This window comes from Scyliorhinus torazame, chromosome 28, assembly GCF_047496885.1.
Source record: "Scyliorhinus torazame isolate Kashiwa2021f chromosome 28, sScyTor2.1, whole genome shotgun sequence".
NCBI lineage: Eukaryota > Metazoa > Chordata > Chondrichthyes > Carcharhiniformes > Scyliorhinidae > Scyliorhinus > Scyliorhinus torazame.
Genome location: NC_092734.1, coordinates 13,404,478 through 13,421,996, shown reverse-complemented (window position 1 = coordinate 13,421,996; position 17,519 = coordinate 13,404,478). Strand labels below are relative to the sequence as shown.

The 17,519-nt window shown below is 47.3% G+C and overlaps 1 protein-coding gene across 1 annotated transcript in view; it reads left to right on the top strand.

Annotated features, from left to right (window-relative positions):
- ndst2a (N-deacetylase/N-sulfotransferase (heparan glucosaminyl) 2a) overlaps positions 1-17,519 on the top strand; it is a 630,597-nt gene that overhangs the window by 551,467 nt on the left and 61,611 nt on the right. Inside the window, exon 7 of the mRNA XM_072491345.1 lies at positions 10,043-10,130. Within this exon, the coding sequence (XP_072347446.1) occupies positions 10,043-10,130 (88 nt within the window). The remainder of the gene's footprint in view (positions 1-10,042; positions 10,131-17,519) is intronic.

Below are 17,519 nucleotides of genomic sequence, written 5' to 3'. Positions count from 1 at the left end.
CAATCTCCTTAACGGGGCAGCATGATAGCACAATCTCCTTAACGGAGCAGCATGATAGCACAATCTCCTTAACGGGGCAGCATGATAGCACAATCTCCTTAACGGGGCAGCATGATAGCACAATCTCCTTAACGGGGCAGCATGATAGCACAATCTCCTTAACGGGGCAGCATGATAGCACAATCTCCTTAACGGAGCAGCATGATAGCACAATCTCCTTAACGGGGCAGCATGATAGCACAATCTCCTTACCGGGGCAGCACGGTAGCACAATCTCCTTAACGGGGCAGCATGATAGCACAATCTCCTTAACGGAGCAGCACGATAGCACAATCTCCTTAACGGGGCAGCACGATAGCACAATCTCCTTAACGGGGCAGCATGATAGCACAATCTCCTTAACGGAGCAGCATGATAGCCCAATCTCCTTAACGGAGCAGCATGATAGCACAATCTCCTTAACGGGGCAGCATGATAGCACAATCTCCTTAACGGGGCAGCATGATAGCACAATCTCCTTAACGGGACAGCATGATAGCACAATCTCCTTAACGGGGCAGCACGATAGCACAATCTCCTTAACGGGGCAGCACGATAGCACAATCTCCTTAACGGAGCAGCACGATAGCACAATCTCCTTAACGGGGCAGCACGATAGCACAATCTCCTTAACTGGGCAGCACGATAGCACAATCTCCTTAACGGGGCAGCACGATAGCACAATCTCCTTAACGGGGCAGCATGATAGCACAATCTCCTTAACGGAGCAGCATGATAGCACAATCTCCTTAACGGGGCAGCACGATAGCACAATCTCCTTAACGGAGCAGCACGATAGCACAATCTCCTTAACGGGGCAGCACGATAGCACAATCTCCTTAACGGGGCAGCATGATAGCACAAGTGGATAGCACTTTGGCTTCACAGCGCCAGGGTCCCAGGTTCGATTCCCGGCTGGGTCACTGTCTGTGCGAAGTCTGCACGTTCTCCCCGTGTCTGCGTGGGTTTCCTCCGGGTGCTCCGGTTTCCTCCCACAGTCCAAACACGTGCAGGTTAGGTGGATTGGCCAAGCTAAATTGCCCTTAGTGACCAAAAATGTTAGGAGGGGCTAGTGGGTTACGGGGATAGGGTGGAAGTGAGGGCTTAAATGGGTCGTTGCAGACTTGATAGGCCGAATGGCCTCCTTCTGCACTGTATGTTCGATATTCTAACGTTCTCTACTCCCAGGAGAACAATGGCAGCTTCTCTCTGTCTCGTTGTGTAACTGAATTTCCTTATTCCAGGGAAGTATGTGGAGGAAAGTCCCTTAATCTGTTTTCTTTCTGCCCCGCTAGACTAAATTCTCACCCATCCAATCCAAGTGTGTGATGTGTTTCCTCTCAGAAAACCACTGAACAGCTTTATATTTCAGCCTCTTTATTCAGAGCGGCACAATTGTCTCTCCTAGGTTGCTAACTCTGTAAAAATCAGTCAGCTTTTACAATAACTGGAAGTCTTTTGCTAAAAAAATGTGCCCGGACCACTTCAACCAAATGGCCTTTTAAAATTATTCAATGTGCTTATTTAATGCAGGCCTGTCTGACTCTCCATCCAGCCTGCAGACCCCATGTTCCAAATATCGACAAGTGAATCTGTTAAATATTAACATTGAATAATTGAAACTTGCTTCCAAGCCCAAACCCCCCCCCCCCCCCCCGAATCTTTCCAGCGGTGGGCTGTACGTGAAAATGTTTACTGTAGGCAAAATGGATCTCTAATGGTGATTAAAAGCGGTAGTTTTGCCAAAATGTTCTGTGATGTGAACAGGCTCAAAATAATTCTGCACCACTCCCGCTGAAGCCACTGGTGGGTTTAATAAGTGAGACTTTCATTGATTTTCCTCACTGGCGAGAGAGGGTTTCAGTCTTTACAAAGGGTAGTCTTCATCAGCACTGGAGGGGGAGGAAATTCTTCAACGGAGAGCGGAGGAGATGACACTGACTTTCTGGCATTTTAACTGCTCGCTGCAAACATTTTTATTAGTCCCACAACGACGCAGGGATTTCCAGAAATAGCCAGGCTGACTTTGCGAGTGGGTGTCCAAGGCCTCATTAACAGGATGGGTCACCTGACAGCTCAGCGTTTTATTCCCTCGTACCTGCATGTGCGATATAAGAATAAAACCATCGTGGATGACTACACACTGGCTCTTGTGTGGGTTGCGATTTATTTCACCACCCTGCCGAAAGACTGCTTCATTGTCACTCGTGCTACCTACAGCTCTCCTGGTATTCAGTCCTGGTCCCATGCGAGGGAGATTTTGAGAAGGTATGGACTTAAGAAACAGGAGAGGAAATAGGATGTATGACCCCTCATTCTACAATAAATCCACTCTTTCCCCCCCCCCCCCCCCCCCCCCAACTATCTCCATATTCCTTAGCGTCCCAGACTCTGTGTGGACAAGGCATCCACAGCTGTTCACGTTAGAGAATTCCAAAGATCCACAGTCTTCTGAACGAAGACATTTCTCCTCATCTCAGCCCGAATGGCCGAGCCCTTACCCTGGGCGTAAGGTCAGTTCTAGACTATCCAATGGGGTATGCAGCCTCTCTGAATTTACCTTATCAAAGAACAAAGAAATGTACAACACCACCTCCTCCGGCAGCGAGTCCCAGGCACCCATCGAGCCTTTGAAGATTTTTATACGTTGGAATGAAAACCCCAAAGAATGTTTGTCCTTGCGGCTCGCTCTCTTTAATATTTAATATTGTATTGATTGACATGACAAGTCCTTCTTTTGTGCTAATAAAACCATTCTGGAGGTTATTTGTGAGCCCTAGTTGTTGTCACTGACGAAGCATTTTTGTTCAAAATTTATCTCTACTAGTGGCACCGCCCTGAATGTGTCGATCCCAGATGGGGTACAGATTCATCGTGACCCTGACTCCGCTGGCATCTCACCCAAAGGCATAGGTTTGACCAACTGTTTGGTCATGGATGGGGGTGTGAGGGGGAAGGGGTGCTGAAGCAGATCCAGTTCCCAGTTGACTTCCCAGGTAGCAATCCGGAATGTTGGCCTGTATTTATTTACCTCATTTCCCGCCATTCCCCACCCAGCTGTGCCAATCCCTGTTTCCCTAACTCGGGGTTGTGAGACAGCAGCTATCTGCAAACAGGCTGGGTGTGAAACCTTGCACTTTGCTGGCCCGGGTGGCTCAGTTATACGCGTCCAGCCAACCGAGGAGATGAGATGTGGTCTTTCTGTGGAAAAGCCTGGGATGTTTCACTAAGCCGCTGCCACTGAGGTGGGCAATTAAGTCACTGCATCATCAGCATACTCTAAGCTAACATTGGGGAATGACTGATCAATGTCACCCTCCAAATGCTTAATCTGTCCATGTCAAGTCGTCTGTCTCTGATCTATAGGTCAATGAATTTGTGCTTCCATTAAGACAACAAAGTGAGAAAGTTAATAGGTGCTCATTAAGATGAGGTCCAGTGCGCTGATTTAAGGTGGGGTGGGGGCGGAGTCTTGGAATTATTCAAGGAAAAATGGCCTGGGGCCCTCCTTCAGTCAAAACTACTGTCAAGCACAAAGCACCTGGTCAGTGGTTTTGTTGCTCTTTGTGGGATCGTGCTGTGCACACAGAGGGTGCTGCGTTTCCTGCATTGTAATGGCGGGCACCCTTCCAAAAGAATTAGTCAACTTTGAGATACTTTGGAAAGCCCTGGTGTAAGATGTACAATATATGTATGCACTTATTATTGAATAATTAATTGGACGAGTTATTAAACTAGCCCCCCCCCCCAAAACCCAACCAGTCCCCGCCCCCACACCCAACTCTAGGCAAAACCACAGATTAAACTGGCCCTGTAGAGTTGGGGTTTTTGGAACAGGCCGTCAATCCAGGCTGCCTCAAAACATCTTGCAAGACTCAGCCTGCACTCCTTAAATGGTGAGACTTTGCTACTCAGCCTTCAACCCAACTCGTTCGTGTAACCCTAGACCGACTGAGTGGGCTGGGGCTCGTTTCTTTAGAAAGAGAAGACGGAGGGGCGACCTGACAGAGATCGTGAAAATGATGGAGTTTGTTTGCTCAAACCTAGAGAACACGTTCCCACTCGAGGTGGGGTGGGTTAGAGGCCATGAAGTGTGAAACCGAGGATGTTGAGCTGAACCTCAATAAAACATTGGTAGGGCCTGAATTGGATAATTGTCACCAATTCCAGGCACTGAGCCTCAGGAAGGGTGTGAAGGCTTTAGAGAGGGTGCAGAAAGCACTTAGACGAATGGTTCCAAAGATGAGGAACTTCATCTCTGGCTCGAGGAAGAAGATGGTGCCCAAGCTGAGATGAGACAGGAGGTTATTGGCAGACTAGAAGAATTTACAATTGAGAAGGAGATGGTGTTATAAAAGCTCTCCGCACTTAAAATTGAGAATGTACTCGGACCGGAGTAAATGCATCTGAGGGACGGCATGGTGGCACAGTGGTTAGCACTGCTGCCTCACTGTGCCCGGGACCCGGGTTCAATTCTGGCCTTGTGTGACTGCCTGTGTGGAGTTTGCATGTTCTTCCCATGTCTGCGCGCTTTTCCTCTGGGTACTCCGGTTTCCTCCCACAGTCCAAAGATGTGCATGTTAGGTGGATTGGCCACGATCAATGTGCAAGATTACACGGATAGGGTAAATGAGTGGGACCTAGGTAGAGTGCCTAGGTAGGGTGCAGACTCCATGGTCTGAATGGCCTCATTCTGCATTGTAGTGGCTAAATTGAAACGGTTGGGACTGTTCCGCTTTGACAAGAGAAGGTTGAGAGGAGATTTGATAAGAGGTTTTCAAAATAATGAGACGTCTGGGGAGAGTGGGATAGGAAGAAACTGTTCCCATTGGTGGAAAGATCGGGAACCAGAGGGCACTGGTTTAAAGTGAATGGCAAAAGATCGAAGAGTGAGTTAGGGGAAAACCGTTTCACGCAGCAGGGATTAGAATTTGAAATGCACCGTCTGGGAAAGTGGAGGCAGAGTCAATTATGGCTTTCAAGAGGTAGTTGGATACGCACCAGGAAAAGGGTGGGGGAGTTACCCGTGTTGCTTTCGCAGAGAGCCGGCATGAATGGGATGGGCCAAATGGCCTCCCTCAGCTGTTTGCCCGGTGGCTACAATACTGGACTAACAATCAGGAGAGACAAATACAAATCTTACCATGGCAACAGCGGAATTTAAATTCAGTCGATTCAGATAAATTTGAAACTAAAAGCTAACGTCCGTAATGAAATGTTGAAATCAACTTGGTTCGCTAATGTCCTCTCGAGAAGGAAATCTGTCACCTGATCTGACCTGGCCTACATGTGACTCCAGAGCCACGTCAAGCAACCCGGTTTTCAAGAAGGTTCTTTAGGGTGATGAGAGATGAGAAGCTATGGCATTTGTCACAACTTTTGAATTAATAAATACGTTGCTAGTTCCCCATCCCTTTACAATTTAGCCCGCAAAGGCCTTTTGGAAGGGGCAGCTCCATGATGTTCACTACCTTTTATGCTTTGGACAGCCCCCTTAATAATTTCAGTCTCTCTACCCTGCAACTCCTGCCATCAGAAAGCACCTTAACTGGATCCTCAGTCCTCAGAAAACAGCAGAATACGAGGCTAGTCTCTGCAACCTGCCCTCGTGGTTTAACCCTTTTCCTCCTGGTATCATTCTGGTGAAGGTGCTCCACCCCTCAAACCCAATATATCTTTAAATAAATCATCCTAAATCATTATATGAAGGAGGGATCTTTAAACCTGCTTTATGGTCTGTATCTGACCAAGGTTCTGTTTTCCTCTTCCACTTAAGTGCGTTCTGAGCCTCTCCAGTCTTGTAACTTATTGTGCAAGGGGCAAGGTTTGGCTCACTCTTGGGAACCATTTTCAGGTCTGGATACTTTCAACAGAAGTGTGATTAAGCATGGTGCCAGGAACCCGTGTTTACCACAAGTTAAATATTAAGACGAATAATAATCCCAATGTCAATAGCTAACCTTTGTAATTACTTTTGAGTTTTCAGCTCCATTGACTTTGGGATGTATATTGACCCACCTGCATCTCATTTAGTCTAACTATAAGTGCGAGGTGGAAGATGGAAAAGATGTAAGATTGGTTACACGATAAATAGTGCTTTCTTTTCAAAAGTAGCTATTCAAAGAGAAAATTTGTACTAATTGTTAAAAAATTTAGAGTACCCAATTATTTTTTTCCAATTGAGGGGCAATTTAGCGTGGCCAATCCAACTAACCTGCGCATCTTTTGGATTGTGGGGGTGAGACCCAAGCAGACACGGGGAGAATGTGCAAACTCCACACGGACAGTGACCCAGAGCCGGGATTGAACCTGGGACCTTGGTGCCGTGAGGCAGCTGTGCTAACCACTGCGCCACCGTGCTGCCCTGTTTTTGCATCTAAATTTACAGTGAAATGGCGCACGGTAGCGCTGTGGTTAGCACTGCTGCCTTGGGGCAGCACGGTGGCCCAGTGGTTAGCTCCGCTGTCTCATGGCGCCGAGGTCCCAGGTTCGATCCCTGCCTCGGGTCACTGTCCGTGTGGAGTTTGTACACTCTCTCCGTGTCTGCATGGGTTGCACCCCCACAACCCAAAACGATGTGCAGGATTGATCAAGCTAAAATGCCCCTTAATTGGAAAAATTTAAAATACATAAATTAATTAATTAACAGTGAATGTTTAAACAGCGTGTTGGTATTTTCACTTTATCTTTTGGCATGCCTTGTGACAGCACAAGGCTGTTGGAAACCTGGCTTTCTGAATCCACTTGGCATGTGTTGGGGCAAGATCTAAATTGGGGCAGCAACAAGTGGGGATTCTTGGAGCTAAGGGGAAAATGCCACGCAGACTGGAGGTTGGGAATAAGAACAGGTAGTGCTGGAAATCAGTCAGCCGGTCAGGAATCCTCGGCAGTGAATGGAACAGAGTTGATCGGCCACAACAGGGGGCTGTTAAAAGAGGTGAGCAGCACGTGAGCGAGAGCACCGGGCAAAGGCGAGGAGGGGGAGCAGGGAGCCGGGAAAATGTAAAAGGATTAAAGAGAGAGATGGAAACCCTGCTGGGAGAACTGAGCAGAACTTCAAACCAAGCCTTCCTGCAGGGGAGCTGGTTCAACAATAAAGCAGGCTCGAGATGCTGCAGGTAAATCATTCGAGGCAGCTTTTAACTTGCTCTGATCCTTACGAACAGCAATACCAGTCCGTCTGCACTGATAGTTTAGGATTCGTGTTCTTGGCCGTGACAATTTAAGCAAAAAGCCAGTTCAGGTCTAAAGGAAGGATAGTCAGTGTAATTTACTAAGCAGCAGCAGTAGAAAGTGAATCACGGAGCAAAAAAAGAACTTGCATTTACATTCTGCCTTTTTACTTTGTTAAGCATCCCAAGAACTTTGCAGTCATATAAATTACATCTTTGGTGTAGAGTTGCTGTGTTTATTTTGATAAAGCAATCATCCACACTCTCACATAGCCACTTTGCAACGGCCAAATTAGATGATTGACTAGTTTGCCACGGTCGTGATGGTATTCACTGAGGGCCTGTGGAATAAGGTGTTTTGTCTTCTTTGAATATTGCCAGTGGGGGTCAGAGGTTCCGGGTTCAAGCCCCACAACAGAGCATTTGGCAGGCAATCCTGTCTGGCACTTCTGTACAAGACCTGGGGGGAATTGTATTGTCAACAGTGCAGGGCTCTGGGGCGGGACTAACTGTGGAGCTGTGTTGGAGAGGGACAAGGGGCTGAATGGCCTCTTCTTGAATCATAATAATCTTTATTGTCACAAGTAGGCTCACATTAGCACTGCAATGAAGTTACTGTGAAAATCCCCTAGTTGCCACACTCCAACGCCTGTTCAGGTACACTGAGGGAGAATCCAGAATGTCCAATTCACCTGACAGCATGTCTTTCGGGACTTGTGAGAGGAAACCGGAGGAAACCCACGCAGACCCGGGGAGAATGTGCAGACTCCGCACAGACAGTGGCCCAAGCCGGGAATCGAACCTGGGACCCTGGAGCTATGAAGCAACAGTGCTAACCACTGTGCTACCCTGCCTCTTCATTGTCTGTCTATTTTTTTGAAAATTTAGAGTACCCGATTCTTTTTTTTTCCAATTAAGGAGCAATTTAGCGTGTTCAATCCACCTCGCATGCACACCTTTGGGTGGTGGGGGCGAAACCCACGCAAACACGGCGAGAATGTGCAAACTCCACATGGACAGTGACCCGGGACTAGGATTGAACCCGGATCCTCAGCACCATGAGGCAGCGGTGCTAACCACTGCGCCGCCGTGCTGCCCTTCTCCGTTGTCGGTCCGTGAACATTTTATGAATGGACCTGTAAGAAACATGGTGTCAAATGTATACCTGGCTTTCACGTACTGGGAAAGATCCCAATGTGGAAGAAGCCTCCTTTATTCTTTCTTGGGATGGGGGCATCGCTGATGGAGTATTTGTTGCCCATTCATAATTGCCCCTGAACTGAGCTGCTTGCTAGGCCATTTCAGAGGGATTTAAGAGACAGCCACATTGCTTTGGGTCTGGCATCGCACGCATGTAGGCCAGACCAGGTAAAGGTGGCAGATTTCCTTCCTCTGTTAATTGGATTGTTTTTAGGAATATTGCCGTCTAAATATTGGGATAAGTTGAGAGTTAAAAGCCTGGGATATACTGTGTGGCTGCAGTGATCATGTTTTAAAAAAGATCTTGATTTGCTTCTTGGCAGTCGCAGGTGAAATTGGCGAAGGCATGTGTTTTTCAGTCTCGGCTAATTGACTGGGGATGTCCTGGGGAGTTCATCTGCTTTTGCAGCCTACAGAGATCATTTGCTTTTTAGCTTGGGGAGATGAAGTCATTGCTGGGTGGGGCCAAAAGAGTTTGGAGAAGCTCAGAGAGAGAGAAAGAACGAAAGAGAGGAGCTGAGTTCCGATCTGCCTGACTGTTGAATCCACAATTCTTTCCAAGTGGGATAGTTTTTTTTTTTAAAAAAGAGTAATAATATTTTAAAGCAGGGCAGAGCAGTCTTGTCTGAAGATAGGAAGAGGCTGAAGCAACCTAGTTAAAGCAGCTTTTTGACGATATTCAGCCAGCGTCTGAAGGGGTTCTAACCAGAGCCAGAATCTGTTCTGTACCGCTTTGTGCCCTGATGATTTTTAAGCAGGATTAAGAGCTGTATGTTCCTTTTCTTGATGCTTAATGGGAAATTGAGTAGTAGGTTTAAGGGGTAATTGTAAGCTGTTCTTTTGCGGGTGTGAAGCTAAATGTTTAATATTGTATTCATAATAAAGTTTTGTTTTAGAAATGCCAAAGCCCAATTTTTTTATCCATCACTCTTGGAGTGAATCACTCTTTCTACAATCTTACAATAAATTAAAATATTGGGGTTTCGATCCAGTATCCTACTCACTGTTGGGGTCTAGTCTGGGATGGTAACATTCCCTGAAGGACATTAGTGAACCCGATAGGTTTTTACAACAATCGGTGACATTTGTCATGGTGACCATTACTGAGACCAGCTTTCGATGCCAGATATTTTATTGGCTGAACTTGAATTCCAGCAGCTGTCGTGGTGGGATTCGAACCCAGGTCCCCGGAGCATTAACCTGGGTCTCTGGATGACCGGTCCAGTGACAATACCAATACACCATGGGCACCAACAGAAGGCGGTGATGCGAGGGAAGAGCTCCCTCATGGACTGAATTGCTGGGAAATTTACTTGTTGTTTGTCAGTATCAAGTTGGATAAAGATAAGAATGTTTTTCAAATGAAAAGAAATGGGGAAAAAGTCTGTGCTTGTGCAAGCAAGTTTACCACATGCGAAACATCGGTATTTGTGACCGGTCAGTGTTGATCTGGTTTAAAATGTTTCTTGGGATTTGAACAGGGAATGGGCAAAGCAGAAAGCACAAAATGAACACGTTGGCGATTGGTTGCTATGGAGACTGATCATTTCATTCCCAGGTGGTTTCTTAGATAGCTTTGCCTTGTTCTAAACTGCTCTATTCTCTTTTTTTCTCACCCCTCCCTTTTGCAGGCACTATTGAGCACACAAAACAAACTGAAAACTCTGGTTCCAAATTTCACCTTCAATCTTGGATTTTCCGGGAAATTCTACCACACAGGTAAAAACTGTTTGAAAAGAAAAACCCCTTTCTATCCTCCTTTGACGAACCTTTGACCCTTTCCTCAACCTCTAGGGTGGGCACGCAGATTCTTCCCCAGATACTATGTTTGACTGGGCCATGTTGCAGTGACGATCCCTCTGAGCAGAATTGGGAGGAAGCATGCAATACCAAGAAGTCTCTTTCTCCCCCCCCCCCTTCACCACCATCACCAACGAGTCACACATCCCCAATCTCCCGCAACGGCACAGTATGGGAACCATCTTATGAAAACCCCTAAAGAAAGAGAGGTTTGCATTTCTATAGCACCTTTCATAACTACGACATGTCCCAGAGAGCATTACAGCCAATTGAATACCCCTGAAGTGTGGCCTTTGTTATAATGTCGGGATGCGGGGAGGACAACCAATGTGCGCACAGCAAGATCCTATAAATCAGATTATCGATTTTCATCTCCTTACAACTAACTATGATTGATCACTGTTGGCATCTTTGGTCCCAAATCTACACAGACCTGAGAACCTTCATTCCTTTATGCTTCATTATTATAGTGGGGAAATAGACTAGGGTTTGCCCACCTCAGCAAAAGGGCCTATTTCCCCATCACTGGCAGCTTTACAAGAGCGAACACGATTGACAACATTATTCAAGTGGTAGATTAGGAGTGATAATTTCAAAAGCAGCCCACGTTTCAGAAAACAAAACTCCCAGCAGCTGCCCAAAAGCAGTATTCGGGTCTGTTTTATTGAATTTTAAAAGCTCGACCGTTCCTCCTTGCCCTGACCAGGGTGTGAGAACATACCCATATCGTATCAGCTTGTACTATACATGTGGTGCGCCAAAAGGATCTGTGTTTGGGTCTCGATTACTCACCGCATCTATCAACAACTGATGGGATAGGAAGTCACTTTTCCAAATCTGTTGATGACGCAAAGATAGGCAGCTTGAGATACCGATAGATTAAATGAATGTTTTTTTAGTGATGTTCACTGAGGGATGAATATTGACCATGGTCCTGTGGAGGATTCACCTGCTGTCCTTCGTAAAAGTGCTATGACATCTTCTACATCAACCTGGGAAGGCAAACAACGGCTAGGTTTCATCCTGGGACAGTACCTCTGACCATGCAGGACTCCTTCAGTATTGTGTCAGGCTTGGCATGTCCTGTTTGAGCGCAATTTCTCACTTATAGCAAGATGCTTGTGGAACGCTAAGCTGCTAGCTATATGTGAAAGCCAGTATAAAGTAGCAATGTTGGAATTAAATATCATTTTTAAAGCAGGAATCATAGGGCACTGCTGTCTCACTCTGAGGACCCAGGTTCGATCCCAGCACTGGGTCACTGTCTGTGTGGAGTTTGCACATTCTTCCCGTGTCTGCGTGGGTCTCAGCCCCCAACCCAAAGATGTGCAGGGTAGGTGGGTTGGCCACGCTAAACTGTCCCTTACTTGGATAAAAAAAGAATTGGATACTTTAAATTAAAAGAAAAACAAGAACCATATGTCCAGTGCACTCCTTATGAATTTAAATTATTTCTGATTATTTAAATGCGAGTATTAATTGTGAGGCATTTATTTATGTTGATACCTTGGACCTGCCTGATCGCAGGAATGATCTTATTGAATGGTGGAGCAGGCTCAAGGGGCTGAATGGTTTACTTCTCCTAGCTTTTATCCTCCTATCATAGGAACGGAATGAAATGGCTTTGACAAAGAGTCTTCCAGACTCGAAACATTAGCTCCCTTTTCTCTCCACAGATGCTGTCATGCCTGCCCAATATTTTCCGTTTTCGTTTCAGATTCCAGAATTTGCAGCAATTTGTTTTTACCTGAAATGGTGTTGCTGGGTTAGGAGATGGTCGCTTGCAACATATAGCTCTGTAAATAAACGCACTGAAGTTTCTGGAGTTGATGTTTGGGCTTCACTTCATCAAAACCCATTTCCTTAAATTCATCCAAACAAAGGAAAGTTCCCGGAGTTTAGATCGTGCCTGCTCATCATAGAATTTACAGTGCAGAAGGAGGCCATTCGGCCCATCGAATCTGCACCGGCTCTTGGAAAGAGCACCCTACTCAAGGTCAACACCTCCACCCTATCCCCATAACCCAGTAACCCCACCCCACTAAGGGCAATCTTGGACACTAAGGGCAATTTATCATGGCCAATCCACCTAACCTGCACATCTTTGGACTGTGGGAGGAAACCGGAGCATCCGGAGGAAACCCACGCGCACACTGGGAGGATGTGCAGACTCCGCACAGACAGTGAACCAAGCCGGAATCGAACCTGGGACCCTGGAGCTGTGAAGCAATTGTGCTAACCACTATGCTACCGTGCTGCCCACGGGCCTCCAAATCCTCCATGCAGTGAGTTTGCTTAGTCCCAGGCTCTTATCTGGACTACTACAATTGAAATGGAAGCCCAAGGGAAAGAACCTGTCCCAGTTGATCAATCGAGTCATTCAAGAGAACGTCAGATGATTATTTGAACAGAAACAATCCACTGCTGCTTAGGGAAAAAGCACTAAGCTCCAATGCTCCTTTGGCGAGTTGGTGCAGATGCAAAGAACCAAATGGTCGCCTGTGCTCCGTAACAATTCTGCCATTAATAATAAGGCTCTTCTTTCATTTTACTAAATGAAGCACAGACTAATTAATAAGCACAGCTGTTTCTCTCTGAAATAAACGGAATACATAAGATGTTGCAACAGGAACTTTGAAATAGTCATTAACCCACATGGTTTCTGACCAAGAAGAGTGACTGCTATGCGGGTTAAGTGTGTGATGTCAGACTACCAGGATTTGGGACAGGGCATAGCAATGGGATTGAAGTAAATTATTGTCGATTGGCCATTTAGGAGCAAGCTGTCCGGGTAGCTGGAGATAAACTGTTTCCACTGGTTGGGGAGACGGGGGAGGGGGGGGGCTCTGGTGGTCTCGGCACTGAAGAGTCAGAGTCAGGATTTCTAGGAGTGAAATACAATCACAATTCTGGATACACTCAGGCGGTCTGGCAGCATCGGTGATGAAAGAAACAGACAGAAAATAACTCAGCTGCAGAACCTTCTTAGGAATGAGGTTAGGAAGCGAGTCTGACATGAGGCAAACGTTTGGAGCTCCCATCTGCAAATGACAGTTAGTGCCAGATCAAGTAATGATTTTAAATCTGTCCCTGACAGATGTTTGTTAGAGAGCTTTTTAAGGGGCATGGGGGGAAAAGGCGGGGATTTGGAGTTCGATCAACCATGGTCTTGTTCAATGCCCAGGCTGGAGGGCGACACGTTCCTAGATTGCTGGAGTTGAAGGGATGGTGGAGGGCCAGACACAATATGGAGTCCACCTCATTTGTTGCAGGATCTGAGCCTCTCCGGTGTCGGGGGAAGTGGGTTTCGCTGCTGGCACAAAGGGATGGAAGGGAGAGGCCAGGATGAGTAATTTTCACATGAATTCCTCTGGATTCCTGTAAATAAAGCTGGCAGTGCAGTCAGACTGCTTCCCTGAATAATTGACCCCAAATGGCTCCTAATCTGAACTGATGAATGTAGCAGACTCTGACAGTGCGAGCTAAGTAACAAGGTCGTTGGAGACTTTGCGCCATTTGTGTGTCTAGCAGATGGTGGATCCACATTGGCAGGGGGAATGCCGTCTTGGAGCTGAACAATGAGAGAAATGGCAATAGGCAGACTGGAAAAATGTGTCGGAAGACGAGGAGGAAGCACGGCTGACAGATGGGGGAAATTGTCACAGTTGACGTGCGGCTTGCAAGTGATTGAGGAAGCTGGGAACCCAAGGCTGACTTGCATACGGTTTCAATTTGCCGGAGCTGACAGTTGCAGGTCAGGATTGGAGAGTTTTATGAAGCAGCGACTGATGTCAAACAGGAATGGTCATTTTACCGGAGAGAAATGCAAGCTGCGAATGCCGAGGCTGTGCGATTAAACTGAGCTTTTTGGATTAGATGCTGATTTTTAAAAAAAATGTTGTAGTTATGCTGGAGGTGCGGGTGGAGGATTGAGTAAATGGAGCTCACAAAAATATGTTGGCATTGAATCAAAACTCATGCCATTGCGGTCGACCTGCTGGCTCGTTCTGCCCAGATTGCATCTTTTTACTGTAAAGATGCACGGAAATCCCCAGTCAACAGCACTAAGACCTCGTCATTGTAGCTCTGATCACTCTGCCCTCGGCCCCTGCACTGTTCCAGTTAATCTCAAGAGAAGCTCAGGCAGCAGCACCTTGTTTTGTGATTAGGCACTTCACAGCCTTCCAGACTCAACATTGAATTCAACCATTTCACACTCTAATGTTTCAGATTTGCTGGTCACAATTCTGTTGCTGCACTTTACACTTCCTCTAGACCCATCCGCCTGCCCCCTACCTGTCCCAATGCCATGCACCATCATCTCTTTTCATCATTTAATCTTCTTCCTTCCACACTACCACACACATTCCCTTTTCTCCTCCCCCCCCCCCCCCCTTTCTTGGCGTTAGCTCCTGTTTCTCGCTCCGCAGATGCTGCTTGATCTGCTGAGTGTCTTCCAGCTATTACTGTCTTGTCTCACTGTAACCCGAGAACTTCTGTAAATTCAATTTTATTTTGATTTTATTGCAGCTGGGCGGAACAGGCTTGAGGCCTGCTCCTGCAACTTTTTCTCCTGTTCATGTGCTGCTTCCGAATAAACTGACTTTCACCTGTCTTGATTACCTTAGGGACAGAACATTGAGGCTTCAAGGCCCATTTGAGGAGTATATTGTCTAGACCCTGTTCTAAGGTTGCCCTGGAGAAAGGAGACTTTGTGCCTCCAGCACATCTCCGCAATGTGTTTTTGTTTTTGTTCTGCTGTAGAAGAAACTCTACAGTGCAGAAGGAGGCCATTTGGCCCATCGAGTCTGCACCCACCCTCTGAAAGAGGTCCCTGCCTAGGCCCACTCCCACGCCCTATCCCGTAATCTCACCTAACATGAACATCCCTGGACACCAAGGGCAATTTATCCTGGCCAATCCACCTAACCTGCACATCTTTGGACTGTGGGAGGAAACCGGAGGGAGCATCCGGAGGAAACCCAGGCAGACACTGGGAGAAAGTCGAGCTGACGTGTAGGACTGAGCAAATCTATCTGAGAATTTGACTGGCAAGTGCTCCTTGGGAGTTGAGCCCACTGAAACTGCACAGCCCTGCAGCACAATAATTAACCCCATCCCTGCAGGTTTGGGCTGCGGAGAATGTTGAAACTTTACATAACAGCTGCGTTTGTTGCCAAGGCCGGCGCACGCGCAGTTCGGTTTCTACGACCTGTCAAACCGTCTGTTTTCATTCCCGTTCCAGCTCCTATTCCATTATGTTGCGTGGCCCTATTATGTTGGCAAGGAGACAGTGATATAGCACATTGCACGTCAGTCGATCAACACAGCTTTCAGAGACATTGAGTTAAGCATTCAGTTTGCACAGAGACCTAGATTTGCAGAATACAATCCCCAAAATCATAATTCCGAAGCCTGAAATCCCATTTAATAAAAAATGGGATTTGACTTATTTTGCTACTGTAAGCCCGTGACCCAGGTGATGAGTTGCGAGCATCTCACAAATTGCATCCTGGCTTCAGTCTGTGATTTCTTCCCTGCACTGTATTGGCTTTAATACAGGGATGAAACTCGATGCTTAAACCAGGCACTGAGGTCAACCCCAGAAGTGGATCAGCTTTTTGTAACCAACTGTGCTGTTGGGGATTTTACTCTGGGAAGGAATTTATCTCGAGGTAGAATCAGAAATACAGAATTTCTAGAATTTAACTTCTAACTCCAATCTAATAGCTTCCCAAAAGCTTACCTGCCAGGCCCTTGCAAGGAGTATTAGCTATTGCAGTGTCCGGCTTTGCGCGACTGTCAGAATTCAATACCCATAACTCAATAGGTACTAGAAAACTGGAAATTCTCAGCAGGTCAGGCAACATCTGTGGCGAGAGGAACAAAGGCCGGGATCTTCCAGTCTTGCCGTTGTGGGATGTGGCGAGCCATCCCAATCTCCGTTGACTTTGGCAGGCCTGGAAGATCCAGCCCGGTGGACCAGGCCGGAAAAATCCCGCCCCAAGTTAACGTCTTGGGTTAAAGGCTGTTCATCAGAGCTGGGGAAAGTTGGAGACGTAACAGGTTTTCGCTGAGTGAGTGAGGGAAGGAAGGTGGGTTTTTTGAGGGCCACGAAGAATCCAGCACGAGTTTTAAGGATACAAAGTAATAACATTTATTTACAATAACATATATATATAACAGCAGCAGCAAATTCCCTTGCTGCACACTCCTTCCTGCTGGTTCCTAAACTGGCCAGCTTTATTTATACATGGAGTTTACTAATGGTTTCTCCGCCCCCCTCATTGGGGAAGCTCATACTCCCACAGGATTGTGGGATTGTCATTAGTCCCCAGCCAATGGTAAGTAGGCAGGTTATAACATCCCTCCCCCCCCAAAGTCCAAGGAATCCATCGGAGACCCTGGCGAAGGAGGGCTTCGGACTCGTTTTGCTGCAGGCCGGACACCATTTGCACGCGGCGCTGGATCAGGCGGCATGTAACGAGACGGAGACCGGCGCTTCCGTGATGAACGGCGCAATGGTTGTACATCCACGGCCCGTGGACCCGAGGATTCCCCCTCTGATGCATCCTGTGTCTCCATCTCGGAGTCAGTCTGCTGCCTCCGTCATGTCAGCGTCTCTATCTCCATTCGGTTCTGTAACGACCTGCGCAGGCTTCGAGTGAGGCACCAGTGGAAGATTGTGAGGACTACCTTCCCTTGTCTCTGGTCTCTGCGGCTGTAGAAATGAGCTCCGGGGGCGGGGAATCTTTTGAGAGGATAGTCTTCTGGACCGAACGTGGTCTACATGTTTGCGCTGGAGACGACCCTGGGCGTGCACCTGGTAAGATATAGGGCCCGTTTGGTGAAAGATTACACCAGGAACCCACTGGGCACCACCAGCAAAATTCCGAACGAACACTGGGTCACCGGGTGCAAACTGCCGAATCGGCCGATGCCGAGATAATCCCTGTCCCTGCCGTTCTTGTGTGCAGTGTAGTTTTGCGCCAATGTCCGGGAACACCATACTAAGGCGGATGCGAAGTCTCCGGCCCATTAGGAGTTCTGCGGGAGCTACCCCAGTCACCGCATGGGGGGTGGTCCTATACGTAAACAAAAAGCGAGCCAGTCTCGTGTCCATTGATCCGGAAGACTGCTTCTTTAGGCCTCTTTTGAATGTCTGCACTGCGCGCTGTGCCAACCCATTTGAAGCCGGGTGGTAAGGGGTAGTGCGGATATGGCGTATGCCGTTCATCTTCGTGAACCTCGCAAACTCCTCACTCGTGAATGGAGTGCCGTTATCCGTGACCAGCACCTCGGGGAGGC